The sequence below is a fragment of the Salvelinus sp. IW2-2015 genome, linkage group LG26, assembly GCF_002910315.2.
Source record: "Salvelinus sp. IW2-2015 linkage group LG26, ASM291031v2, whole genome shotgun sequence".
NCBI classification, from domain to species: Eukaryota; Metazoa; Chordata; class Actinopteri; order Salmoniformes; family Salmonidae; genus Salvelinus; species Salvelinus sp. IW2-2015.
Genome location: NC_036866.1, coordinates 28,660,745 through 28,674,034, shown reverse-complemented (window position 1 = coordinate 28,674,034; position 13,290 = coordinate 28,660,745). Strand labels below are relative to the sequence as shown.

General features: G+C 42.3%; 1 protein-coding gene and 1 long non-coding RNA gene across 5 annotated transcripts in view; one reads left to right on the top strand and one right to left on the bottom strand.

The window, feature by feature from the left end:
* Nucleotides 1–13,290, top strand: part of LOC139023062 (uncharacterized) — an 870,035-nt gene that overhangs the window by 757,673 nt on the left and 99,072 nt on the right. The window lies entirely within an intron of this gene.
* Nucleotides 114–12,771, bottom strand: LOC111952137 (selenophosphate synthetase 1). Of its 4 annotated transcripts, none has more exons than XM_023970659.2 (10): nucleotides 12,665–12,771; nucleotides 9,340–9,468; nucleotides 8,935–9,031; nucleotides 8,748–8,851; nucleotides 6,056–6,163; nucleotides 5,807–5,961; nucleotides 5,523–5,613; nucleotides 2,135–2,234; nucleotides 1,663–1,875; nucleotides 114–1,572 (listed from the first exon to the last, which is right to left on the bottom strand). In XM_023970659.2, the coding sequence occupies exons 2-10, from the start codon at nucleotides 9,433–9,435 to the stop codon at nucleotides 1,358–1,360; spliced, it is 1,179 nt and encodes a 392-aa protein (XP_023826427.1). In that variant the 5' UTR covers nucleotides 9,436–9,468; nucleotides 12,665–12,771; the 3' UTR covers nucleotides 114–1,357. The 4 variants fall into 4 exon arrangements, with proteins under 4 accessions (XP_023826427.1, XP_023826428.1, XP_023826429.1 ...); XM_023970660.2 differs by having other exon boundaries at nucleotides 12,651–12,737; XM_023970661.2 differs by lacking the exon at nucleotides 12,665–12,771 and adding an exon at nucleotides 12,342–12,441.

Here is a 13,290-nt window from a genome sequence, read left to right as displayed (position 1 = left end):
CACGCTGTAATGCTGAACTTCCACGAGACAGATTGAATAGAGCCCTTGATGTTGCTGTGTGTAGATGGCTACTTCCTGCTTTAAGAAACAAGATGAGAGAGCACACACAGTCCTTCAGTGTAAGAGAGGATCCAGTTTTATTTCAGTTTGGAAGCAGTGCCATACAACCCTTTATGGTACCAGATATTAGAAAAGGCCTTATATCAGATGACTGGAGAGTATTAAGACTACACCGATCCCAACCAGGATGATTAGAAACAGATTGTAGATTTGCGATACTGTGAACAAAGTACACTACCGGTATACAAATGATGGAACCTCTAGGTACTGGAAGATTATATGGAACATCAGAGTAAGCTCTGCTACAAATGGATGCACTTGTATTATTTTCATGGAGAAAAGTGTCAACCAAGACTTGAGTGCTTTCCATTTCACCTGCCTCATATCATGACCCCTGCTTCCTGAAAAGGTAGTCGTACAATACAACAGACTTGAGACAGAATGCTCCGACTTCTTCAAAATCCTATTGTGTGATCACATCTCTATAGGTGAGTATATCAAATTATCCCAGGCCGTTGTGTTCATTTCCTGTAAAATGATTTAATGTCCTTGTTGTGAATGATCATATCACTGATTTAAAGTTCAGGGCAGCAATGTGAACAGACGGAGTCCACCATAGATTCCATAAGTTTGATAGTGCTTTCGTAAAACAACGCAAGAAAATAAAACATCTATTTTATTTTGGGGAAAAAATACAAAAAGTGAAAGTAAAAAAGCAACCCTTACGTTCACACTCTTTAAAGGCATTTTTCAATCTTTCAAGGCATCGCTTATAGCTTTCAACTTGAACTAGGCTTTTGAACTGTACACATAGTGAACGGACAAACAAAAACGCTATCTCGCTACCCATCACTTACACTTGCTTAGCACCCTTTAAAAAGAGCCCAAAAGGCAACGGACACCCAGAGTCTCCAAAAGATTCAAAATGAATCAACAGTATCGGATAATCTTCATCATCATCAATTCTCAAACACAGAAGCTGCCTGCTTCTACAATTAAAACGTAACAGATTACAACAGACACAAAAGGCAAATGGATTTTACTTTCTATTCTTTTGAGAGAATTTTTCTTTTTAGTTGTGTGATGACCTGCCCCTAAGGCTTCTGTCTGAGGCAGGTGTGCATACACAGCAACCCATTTAAGTGTGTATGTGTATATACATACATATATGTATATACATCCATACACACACACACGTGTATACATTTAACACGCTCTAGTTTAAGAATATGCGAAAAAAGAAAAAAACTTGTCCAAGCTTGTGGTTCTGCTCTGCGTTGCTGTGGGGTGGGGGTTATTATGAGGTTGCGCCGGGTGTGGGGTTGACATTCTGTGTGGAGAGCTGAGGAGCGACCTCAATGATTCGTGGTTTATCGATTATGCGGGCGGTACGGTTGCCCTTCTCCACGATGCCGATGATCCAGGCCTGGTGGCCCTCGCCGTATTTAGGAGATTTGATCTCAGCACAGAAACGAGCTGCCTGCTCCCTGGGAAGACAGATCAACAGACCCCCTACATGTAGAGAGAGAGAGGTGGGTGATGATTATGTGTGTGAAAGACAGGCAAGAGACAACAGACCGACAAAAACGACCAGACACACACCTGATGTCTCAGGGCAGGTTCCGTGCATGAGTCCGAACATATTCCCGCAGGCCTTGGACACAGCTGCCATCTTGGCGAGCACGGGGAGGTTGTGGATGACGAACGACACCTCGCTACGCTGTTGCCGTGCCAATGTCTGGGCGTGGCCCAGGATCCCGAAGCCAGTGATGTCAGTGGCAGCGTGAGCATTGAAGGTGTGCATCAGACCAGCGGCTGTAGAGAGAAAAACAACAACATCAATATTTAAATCACATTGGTCCAAACAATGGTAGAAGACAGGAGAGGAGAAGTAAGAGAAAGAAGGGAGGGAGCACAACTTGAGGACATGTACTTGTTCTGTCGAGTCAGGTGTGTGTTTTTAAGACAAATTAAAGCTAACAAATCGTATCAAATGGACAGTATAAATCAAGCTTCATTGTCCTTCATGAGGAAAAGTCCAGCCTCAGTATTTTACACACGTGTGCGTGTGTACCTGTCCTGTTGAGCCGGGCCATGTTCATCATGGCTTCCTGATAGGCCAGCTCTACATCCTCCTGAGTCACCACTAGCTTGATCTTATTCCACTTGTCAGGCTGAAGGACAGACAGAGACACACACACAAACAATATATACAGTACAAGTCAAAAGTTGACACACCTACTCATTCAAGGGTTTTCCTTTATTTTTACTATTTTCTACATTATAGAATAGTGAAGACATCAACACTATAAAATAACACATATTGAATCATATAGTAACCAAAAAAAGTGTTAAATCAAAATATATTTCAAATTCTTCAAAGTAGCCAACCTTTGCCTTGATGACAGCTTTGCACACTCTTGGCATTCTCTAAACCAGCTTCATGAGGAATGATTTTCCAACAGTCTTGAAGGAGTTTGCACATATGCTGAGCACTTGTAGGCTGCTTTTCCTTCACTCTGCGGTCCAACTCATCCCAACCCATCTCAATTGGGTTGAGGTCGGGTGATTGTGGAGGCCAGGTCATCTGATGCAGCACTCCATCACTCTCCTTCTTGGTCAAATAGCCCTTACACATCCTGGAGGTGTGTTTGGGGTCATTGTCCTGTTGAAAAACAAATGATAGTGGGACTAAGCACAAACCAGATGGGATGGCGTATCGCTGCCGTATGCTGTGGTAGCCATGCTGGTTAAATGTGCCTTGAATTCTAAATAAATCACTGACAGTGTCACCAGCAAAGCACCCCCTCACCATCACACCTCCTCCTCCATGCTTCATGGTGGGAACCACATGCAGAGATCATCCGTTCACCTACTGTGCYTTTCACAAAGACACAGCGGTTGGAACAAAAAATCTCAAATTCGGACTGATCAGACCAAAGGACAGATTTCCACCGGTCTAATATCCATTGCTTGTGTTTCTTGGCTGAAGCAAGTCTCTTATTATTATTGGTGTCCTTTAGTAGTGGTTTCTTTACAGCAATTCAACCATGAAGGCCTGATTCACACAGTCTCCTCTGAACAGTTGATGTTGAGATGTGTCTGTTACTTGAACTCGGTGAAGAATTCATTTGGGCTGCAATCTGAGGTGCAGTTAAGTCTAATGAACTTATCCTCTGCAGCGGGGCTAACTCTGGGTCTTCCTTTCCTATGGCGGTCCTCATGAGCCAATTTCATCATAGCGCTTGCTGGTTTTTGCAACTGCACTTGAAGAAATTTTCCGGATTCACTGACCTTCATGTCTTAAAGTAATGATGGAATGTCGTTTCTCTTCGCTTATTTTAGCTGTTCTTGTCATAATATGGACTTTACCAAATAGGGCTATCTTCTGTATACCACCCCTACCTTGTCACAACACAACTGATTGGCTCAAATGCATTAAGAAGGAAAGAAGTTCCACAAATGAACAAGGCACACCTGTTAACTGAAATGGATTCCAGGTGACTTCCTCATGAAGCTGGTTGAGAGAATGCCAAGAGTGTGTAAATCTGTCATCTAGGCAAAGTGTGGATACTTTGAAGAAACTATTTTGATTTGTTTAAGACTTTTTTGGTTACTACATGATTCCATATGTGTTATTACATAATTTTGATGTCTTCACTATTATTCTACAATGTATAAAATTGTACAAATAAAGAATTACCCTTGAATGAGTAAGTGTCCAAACTTATGACTGGTACTGTACATACATACACAGTGCATTCGGAAAGTATTCAGACCCCTTGACTTTATCTACATTTTGTTACGTTACAGCTTTTTCTAAAATGTTTTTTTTTTTATAGATAAAAAATAAATCCTCATCAATCTACACACAATACCCATTAATCAAAAAGCAATAAAAGGTTTTTATAATTTTTGTAAATGTATTAAAATTAAAAAACTGAAATAATACATTTACATAAGTATTCAGACCATTTACTCTTCTTGGGTAGAACGCTATAAAGTCGGCACACCTGTTCATGGGGAGTTTCTCCCAATCCTCTCTGCAGACATTATCAAGCTGTCAGGTTGGATGGGGAGCGTTGCTGCACATCTATTTTCAGGTCTCTCCAGAGATGTTCGATTGGGTTCAAGTCCGGATCACTCAAGGACATTGAGAAACGTGTCCCAAAGCCACTCTTGCATTGTCTTGGCTGTGTGCTTAGGGTCGTTGTCCTGTTGGAAGGTGAACCTTCGCCCCAGTCTGAGGTCCTGAGCACTCTGGAGCAGGTTTTCATCAAGTAGCTCTCTGTACTTTGCTCCGTTCATCTTTGCCTGGATCCTGACTACCGGTAGTCTCCCAGTTCCTACCACTGAAAAACATCCGCACAGGATGAGGCTTCCACCACCATGCTTCACTGTAGGGATGGTGCCAGGTTTCCTCCAGATGGGACGTTTGGCATTCAGGCCAAAGAGTTCAATCTTGGTTTCATCAGACCAGAGAATCTTGTTTCTCATGGTCTGAGAGTCTTTAGGTGCCTTTTAGCAAACTTCAAGCAGGCTGTCATGTGCCTTTTACTGAGGAGTGACTTCCGTCTGGCCACTCTACCTTAAAGGCGTGATTGGTGGAGTGCTGCAGAGATGGTTGTCCTTCTGGAAGGTTCTCCCTTCTTCACAGAGGAACTCTGGAGCTCTGTCAGAGTGACCATTGGGTTCTTGGTCACCTCCCTGACCAAGGTCCTTCTGCCCCGATTGCTCAGTTTGACCAGCTCTAGAAAGAGTCTTGGTGGTTCCAATCTTCTTCCATTTAAGAATAATGGAGGCCACTGTGTACTTGGGGACCTTCAATGCTGCAGAAATATTTTGGTACACTTCCCCAGATCTGTGCCTCGACACAATCCTGTCTGAGCTCTACGGACAATTCCTTTGACCTCATGGCTTGGTTTTTGCTCTGACATGCACTGTCAACTGCGGGACCTTATATAGACAGTTGTGTGCATTTACAAATCATGTCCAATCAATTGAATTTACCACAGGTGGACTCCATTCAAGTTGTAGAAACATCTCAAGGATGATAAATGGAAACAGGACGCACCTGAGCTCAATTTCGAGTCTCATAGCGAAGGGTCTGAATACTCATGTAAATAAGACATAATAATACATTTGCAAAAAAAATAAATGTTTAGCTTTGTTGTTATGGGGTATTGTGGGTAGATTTTTCAATTCAATTTTAGAATAAGGCTGTAACGTAACAAAATGTGGAAAAAGTAAAAGGGGTCTGAATACTTTCCGAAGGCACTGTATATATACACACGACATTAGACCACTTTGAATTAATGAAAACCACCGATAAAGCTTTACTGTACTGTAGAGGTTGATATTTTCTAACAAATACAGACACCTTGTCTGTTGACATTTTAGTGTTGAAGTTACAATATAGGCTATTAACTCAAATGAAAGGTGGTTTGTGTGTTGACACTTACGATGTCCAGCCACTGGTGTACAGCCACAGCCACCTGAGTCCCCAGAGGCTTGGTGAGCACCAACACATCTCCTGGCACTGCGTTATCTGGCCTGGGCGACAGCAGAGAAGACATCAACATGATCAATTCTGATATCATGACTATCACAACGCAAAATACAGCTCACATGAACAAACTAGCAATAGTTCAGAGGCTTAAACAGAGAACAAGAACGAGACAGAGAGAGCAACCGAGAGGGGGCAAGAGATGGACAAGAGGGTAGCTGTCTATGAGAGCGTTCTTACATGATGAACTCATTGGGTTGACAGACGGTGGTGGCCACACCCCCCAGGACCACCCAGGGGTTAAGCACCGTCTGTCCCCCCGTCACAGACGTGCCTGCTTCCTCTGACGCGTCTTTGAAACCCTGGATGATCAGAGGCATCACCTTGTCCCGCTCCTGACATGGGCATAGAGAAAGGAGAGGGACAATTTAGTGGCTGGGTGCTACCCATTGGTGGTGGTGGGTGTGTGTGTGTGTCAATGCAATTTACCTTTTCTGACAGTTTGTTACTGATCCCCAGTAGCATCAGCATGTTGTCACATTCCGTCACTCCCATGGCATACAGGTCACTTAGAACGTTGGCACACGCAATTCGCCCCTACAGACAGTTATCAAGAAGGCATTATTGACATGATTTAGAAACACTACATGACCAAAAGTAGGTGGAGAACTGCTCGTCGAACGTCTCATTCCAAAATCATGGGCATTTATATGGAGTTGGTTCTCCCCTTTGCTGCTATAACAGCGTCTACTCTTCTGGGAAGGCTTTCCACTAGATGTTGGAACATTGCTGCGGGGACTTGCTTCCCATTCAGCCACAAGAGCATTAGTGAGGTCGGGCGATAAGGCGTGGCTCACAGTCTGCGTTCCAATTAATCCCAAAGGTGTTCAATGGTGTTTAGGTCTGAGGTCAGGGCTCTGTGCAGGCCATTCAAGTTCGTCCACACCGATCCATTATTCCTCCTCCACCAAACTTTACAGTTGGCACTATGCATTGGAGCAGGTAGCGTTCTCCTGGCATCCACCAAACCCAGATTTGTCTGTCAGACTGCTAGATGGTGATACATCACTCCAGAGAACGCCTTTCCACTGCTCCAGAGTCCAATATCGGCGAGCTTTACACCACTCCAGCCGACGGTCTTGGAAACCGATCTCAGGAAGCTCCCGACGAACAGTTATTGTCCTGACGTTGCTTGCAGAGGCAGTTTGGAACTCGTTAGTGAGTGTTGCAACTGAGGACAGACTAATTTTACGCACTTCATCACTAGGCGGCCCCATTCTGTGAGCATGTGAGGCCTACCACTCTGTTGTAACTGCACTTACAGTTGACCGGGGCAACTCTAGCAGCGCAGAAATTTGACAAACTGACTTGTTGGAATGTTGGCATCCTATCATTCACATCGAAAGTCACTGAGCTCTTCAGTAAGGCCATTCTACTACCAATGTTTGTCTATGAAGATTGCATGGCTGTGTGTTCCATTTTATACACCTGTCAGGAACGGTGTGGCCGAAATAGCCAAATCCACTAATTTGAAAGGGTGTCCACATACTTTTGTATATATAGTGTATGAATGAAGATAACACATACTCCGCTCAAGGTGAAAGACTCCTGTCCAAAGCTCTCCGTAACTATTCAATCTACAGTGCATTCGGAAAGTATTCAGACCCCTTGACTTTTTCCCACATTTTGTGGAATTAAATAAAAAATGTTCCTCATCAGTCTACATCAGTCAACACACACTACCATCTACCCCATAATGACAAAGCAAAAACAGGTTTTTAGAAATGTTTGCAAAAAAATGTATATATATATACTTATTTACATAAGTATTCAGACCCTATGAGACTCAAAATTGAGCTCAGGTGCATCCTGTTTCCATTGAAATGTTTCTAAAACTTGATTGGAGTCCACCTGTGGAACATTCAATTGATTGGACATGATTTGGAAAGGCACACACCTGTCTTCATAAAAGTCTCACAGTTGACAGTGCATGTCAGACCAGAAACCAAGCCATGAGGTCAAAGGAATTGTCTGCAGAGCTCCGAGACAGGATTGTGCTGAGGCACAGATCTGGGGAAGGGTAGAACTGGCCGCCCGGCAAACTGAGCAATCGTGGCAGAAGGGCCTTGGTCAGGGAGGTGACCAAGAACCCAATGATCACTGATAGAGCTTCAGAGTTCCTCTGTGTAGATGGGAAACCCTTCCAGAAGGACAACCATCTCTACAGCACTCCACCAATCAGGCCTTTACGGTAGAGTTGGCAGACAGAAGCCACTCCTCAGTAAAAGGCACATGACAGCCCGCTTGGAGTTTGCCAAAAGGCACCTAAAGGACTCTCAGACCATGAGAAACAAGATTCTCTGGTCTGATGAAACCAAGATTGAACTCTTTGGCCTGAATGCCAAGCGTCACCTCTGGAGGAAACCTGGCACCATTGCAACGGTGAAGCATGGTGGTGGCAGCATCATGCTGTGGGGATGTTTTCAGCGGCAGGGACTGGGATACTAGTCAGGATCGAGGGCAAGATGAATGAAGCAAAGTACAGAGAGATCCTTGATGAAAACCTGCTCCAGAGTGCTCAGGACCTCAGACTGGGGTGAAGGTTAATCTACCAACAGGACAACAACCTTAAGCACACAGCCAAGACAACGCAGGAGTGACAATGTCTGAGTGGCCCAGTCAGAGCCCAGACTTGAACCAGATCGAACCTCTCTGGAGAGACCTGAAAATAGCTGTGCAGCGATGCTCCCCATCCAACCTGACAGAGCTTGAGAGGCTCTGCAGAGAAGAATGGGAGAAACTCCCCAAATACAGCTGTGCCAACCTTCTAGCGTCATACCCAAGAGGACCTGAGGCTGTAATCACTGCCAAAGGTGCTTCAACAAAGTACTGAGTAAAGGCTCTGCATACTTATATAAATGTGATATTTCCCATTTTTCATTTTTAATACATTTGTCTAAAAAACCTGTTTTTGCTTCGTCATTATGGGGTATTGTGTGTAGATTGAGGGGGGAAACGATTTAATCAATTTTAGAAAAAAGCTGTAACGTAACAAAATGTGGAAAAAGTCAAGAGGTCTGAATAACTTTCAGAATTCACTGTATATGATATTCACAGGACCTAAAGCATGTGGTATAGCTGAAAACAGTAACACAAAGAGTGGTACAGAATGAAAACATACCATCATGTAGGGGTCGTCCACTATGGGGTAGATGTAGTCTGTCGTCTGGACGAGAGAAAGGCCCCCGTGTCGGAGGGGGATGACACAGGTGTCCATACCAATGCCTGCATAGAACAGTTATTATTAAACTGTAAAAGTTATATAAAGAATGGATGTGATTAAAGTGCATATGTGTATGTGTTCATACCAAGTCTGGGCATGACAGCCCCAAGGAACTGTTCATCCTCCTGATAGTGGTTCTCCTGCAGGGCTTCTAGAAGCTTCTGTAGCACATCCTGGGGCACCTAGGGAATAACAAGCAGATTACCTTAGAAGTACAAGTCAAGCATAATCGTAATCATCCTAATGTTAACATTTGCTTCTGACACTCATCACAGTTTACATTGTATAGTTATGAACATAATGTAAATGTCTGCTCATTGCTCCCAAACATTATTTAATATTGAAGCTAGGGATACAGCAAATAATATTTGTAAGCAGCAAAGACTGAGTGGACATTAACATTCTATTTAATGCCATTATACCAGTAGGCAGTCTTAGATGTCGCCTAATAACTCTCTCTTTACAGCGCTAGGGGTGTAGAAAAACCCACCTTGCAGCCCGTTCCTTTGAGCTCAGTGAAGCGTGTGAGTCTGAAGCTCTTGTCTAGCTCGTAGCTCTCTGGGTTAAACGACTCTCTGACCGACATGGCTGGAAACACTTTGGGATCGCAGTCAATAACCTGAGGTGGACAGAAGAGCGGGAAAAGGGAAGAGTGGGATGAGAAACATGTCTGGAGTAACGCTGGACATTCACCACTGACTACACCTCTACTCTGTTCAACCAAATCAGCATCTAGGGTCAGGATACAGTGACTAAGGATAACGGAACAGAGAAGGACTGAGGGATGAGTGAAGGAGAGAGGGGGTAAAACATGAAATATCCAGTTGTTGTGTAACTACGACTAAACTGAAAAGGTACAGGTATAGCGGATGCTGACATCTGGTTAAAATGTATCCTCGGGTATCAATAGTGTTGAAGAATGTTGAAGAATGATTGACTACGTTATATTGCTATTTATGGAGATCAGGTTATAACTCCAAAATGTCCAAAGTGAGAACTTGCAAATACCTAATACAACTAAAACTGCCTGTTAATTTATGTATATTTTAGTGGCTGAATCAGTTGATTAATGTTTTTAAGTTGTTGCAAAATCCTATCTAAAATCAATCATAAATTAATTACTCAAAATACATTTGAGGGAAAAAATTAACTGCTTAGAACTGTCAGAGATGTTGAAAGTAGGAGAAATCCATCTAGACAGAGTGTTTCAAAGTCAGTATTACTAAATCTTATTTGATTGTTCTAGTGAGCTGCCTACCAGGGATGTAGTGCTGCCATAGGGCTGCATGGGGAGCACAGGCAGAGCCGCAATTTGAGAAAACAAAAGCTGGTGAAAATATTTCTAGAAATGTATTCTGATCAATTCTATTTAATTACCACTCAAATTCCATGAATATTATAGTAAATGAATATATAGGCTATAGTAGCCTATATGTAGGTAAATGGTGGTTTTCTTCCCTGCCTTCCCTCTCTCTGGCGTGTGTGCAGAAGCCAGTCGGTCGGAGGCTTGACCACTTTGTGTGGGCCAAATCCAACTTAACAAGAACCGCCACAGACAGAAAACTCTACCAGGGGTTGCTAAAACAGCTGTCCTCAAAACAGGTTGTTATGGACTTCGGGATCATGTATGATGCACTTGAACTCCTTAGCTTACAGAAACGTACCACCCCTATTCCATATGCAAAACAAATGGATCCACCCCATGAATCATCAAACTAACAAGATCTAGGAACCAAATTCACTGTGCCTGCCTTAATGTTCATAAAACTCCACGGACCCCTCTTGAGTAGTGGAACCCAGAACGATGTGTGACCACTTGGTTAAGGTGCAGTCCTTTCACCACCACGATTCAAAGGACACTCAAATCGCTTAAAATAACCCTTAACAAGATATGTTGCCCATGCTAATAGTCCTACTCATCACTTATTATTATTACAAATAGAAGATGATCAGTTCTCACAATGGTGATTGTTTAGTAATCAAAGCTGAATCAATGCCTCGCAAGCTCACAATTATGAATTAGTATGTTACATAACAGAACTGAAAATAATAGTAGGGCCTATATACTGTAGCTTAATAGGCCTATTATATGTTACGCCAAAAACACCTCAGTCATTTCTTATCTGAAGCTGAAAAGTCATTTTTTTCCCCTCGTGGCCAAAACTAGGCAGGATATAGGCCTATGTTTTGATTGAAACAATATAGGCCTACAAGAAAGGCTAATAGTTTGCTAACAACATCTGCTTTAATTCATGTAAGAAACAGTAATTCAAGAAGATCAAAATATATATTCCCATGAAACTTATTGAGATCAAATGGATTGGCATGCAGTTTGGAGTGTCCACTGGTAAAACGTGAAGATTTAACATTCACAATTGACAGTCATCAAAAAGAAAGGAGGACCAAGGCACTCTTCATATAATTAATTAAAATGCCTTTATTAGTATGGCATGTTCAATAGAAACAAAGTTGTTTAAAAACCGACGCGTTTCGGCTGCATGACGAAGGCCATGCAGCCGAAACGCGTCGGTTTTTAAACAACTTTGTTTCTATTGAACATGCCATACTAATAAAGGCATTTTAGTTAATTATATGAAGAGTGCCTTGGTCCTCCTTTCTTTTTGATGACCAATTTACACATTTTACCAAAGAGCACCTTCTATCTACCAAAATATACTATAGTGTACCTTAGTAGCGCTTCCCTTCCTCCTCTCTCACAATTGACAGTGTTGGCCTATATTGAAACGAGGTATGCCAAACTTGGTGTTATGGGTATTAAAAATATTAAAAATCTCTGACAATATGTGTGGGCATAGGAAGACGTTACATTTGGAGGATGCATTTTATGCATAGGCCTGTTCTACAATGATATTAAATAGGCTACATCTGTTGGTACAAACTTTAATTAAGAAATTATGACATCATTTAAAAAAATGTTTCGCTCCCTCCCCTAAAAAAGATAGCACTACATCACTGTTTACAAACACATTCATGGACATAGAATCAGACCTCTCATGTCATTTCTTTGATAAATAAAACAGAAATAGAATACATTCTATGAAACAAAATCCCAGCAGCAGGCTAGGACTAGGAGCAAACTTTCCCTGTGTGATCGAGCCTGTATTTCATCATGGCTCTGGCTAAATTGTTGCGCTCAGGGCCTAGTTTCAAACGGTTTAACAGGGGCGTTTTGGAGGCTCCTGAAACAGTGCGAGGAGGATGTGAAGTTGGGCTAGTGTGCGCCAGCTCCAGTTAAATCATGCACCAGTCATTTGCAGCCAACTTTCAACTTCAGCAGTCAAAAGTTAATAATATTAACTATCTACAGACAGTAAAACATTATGTTAACAATAATTCGGTGGGCTAGCTGCAAGACAGGAAAAGCCCACCGATTTGAACAAACCTGCCTGAGAGCTAACGTTTGCTAATCAAAGAGTTAGCTATCAATCAAGTGTGACTGATTGGGCCTCATACAGGATTTAAAAAGCGTACAAAATAATACTGTATTCATCATTTCGGTTATCGAAACCAGAACAATAAGGAGCATTTTATGGTTCGAAGTAAGCGGGAGGCGCAGTGGATAAAAATGTCGGCGGTGGAAAAAATTAACCCCTTCGTGTCCAGCGTCATGCAAGACGTGCAACAACAGACTTTGTAACAATAAAATAGCGCCATACATGCAACTTGCACACAGTTTGTCATCATATGCTGCGTACGATATATTTAAAGTACCCCCCCTTGCAWTTACAGGGCTGAAGCGGAGGTATATTCCTATAACATTTCCCCTTTAATTGCTCTCACCAGTTTATCCTTACCGGTTTTGCTTTAGCTTCGGGTCTCCCGATACAAGAGAAGGGACGGTACCAGAATGCATTTGGAGTAAATCGGGTGCCTCTGAAGATAGCCTGACGAAAAATACATTCCTTTTTATTTCTTGTTTTACAACAGAATATTACATTTATTCGGCGTTGGGAGGTGCATAAAATAAATAGATGTACATGCGTCAGATTATATCGCAACGTGAGGAAAGTAATCACAACTGGGGAATTTTTTCGATTAAGCACGAGCAAAAATACTATTTTGTCTGTGGCACGAGATCACAAAGGGTCCTTCACAAGGAGACTGGCGGTTTTACCTCCCCTTTAAAGAACCGCAGAGTCTGGCAATAAAAAGTCAACAATGGATTGTACCTTTAATTTAGTATTTTCCCTCCAATGTGATCCCTCACATCAGTAGTATTACATATGTTGTAATCTAGTTTATAGTATTCACAGTAGAAACAGTGCATGCATAATGGTATATGATTGTACATTCAATGTTAAATGACCTCTGAATTCCAGTATATGTTCAGTAGGCTATCGGTTTTTATAAAACGTGTCATTAGTGTGGTGTTAACCATGTGGGAAGACACTGATAACTTTGCAAATGAATGACTGAATGA

Bases quoted from the DNA above. Each gene is read 5' to 3' on its own strand.
- LOC111952137 (XM_023970659.2), bottom strand. From the start codon at position 9,435: ATGTCGGTCAGAGAGTCGTTTAACCCAGAGAGCTACGAGCTAGACAAG. The intron at 8,852-8,934 runs GTATGAACACAT...TGTTCTATGCAG, and splicing joins GGCTGTCATGCCCAGACTTG to GCATTGGTATGGACACCTGT. The intron at 1,573-1,662 runs GTGTGTGTCTGG...CTCTACATGTAG, and splicing joins AACCTGCCCTGAGACATCAG to GGGGTCTGTTGATCTGTCTT.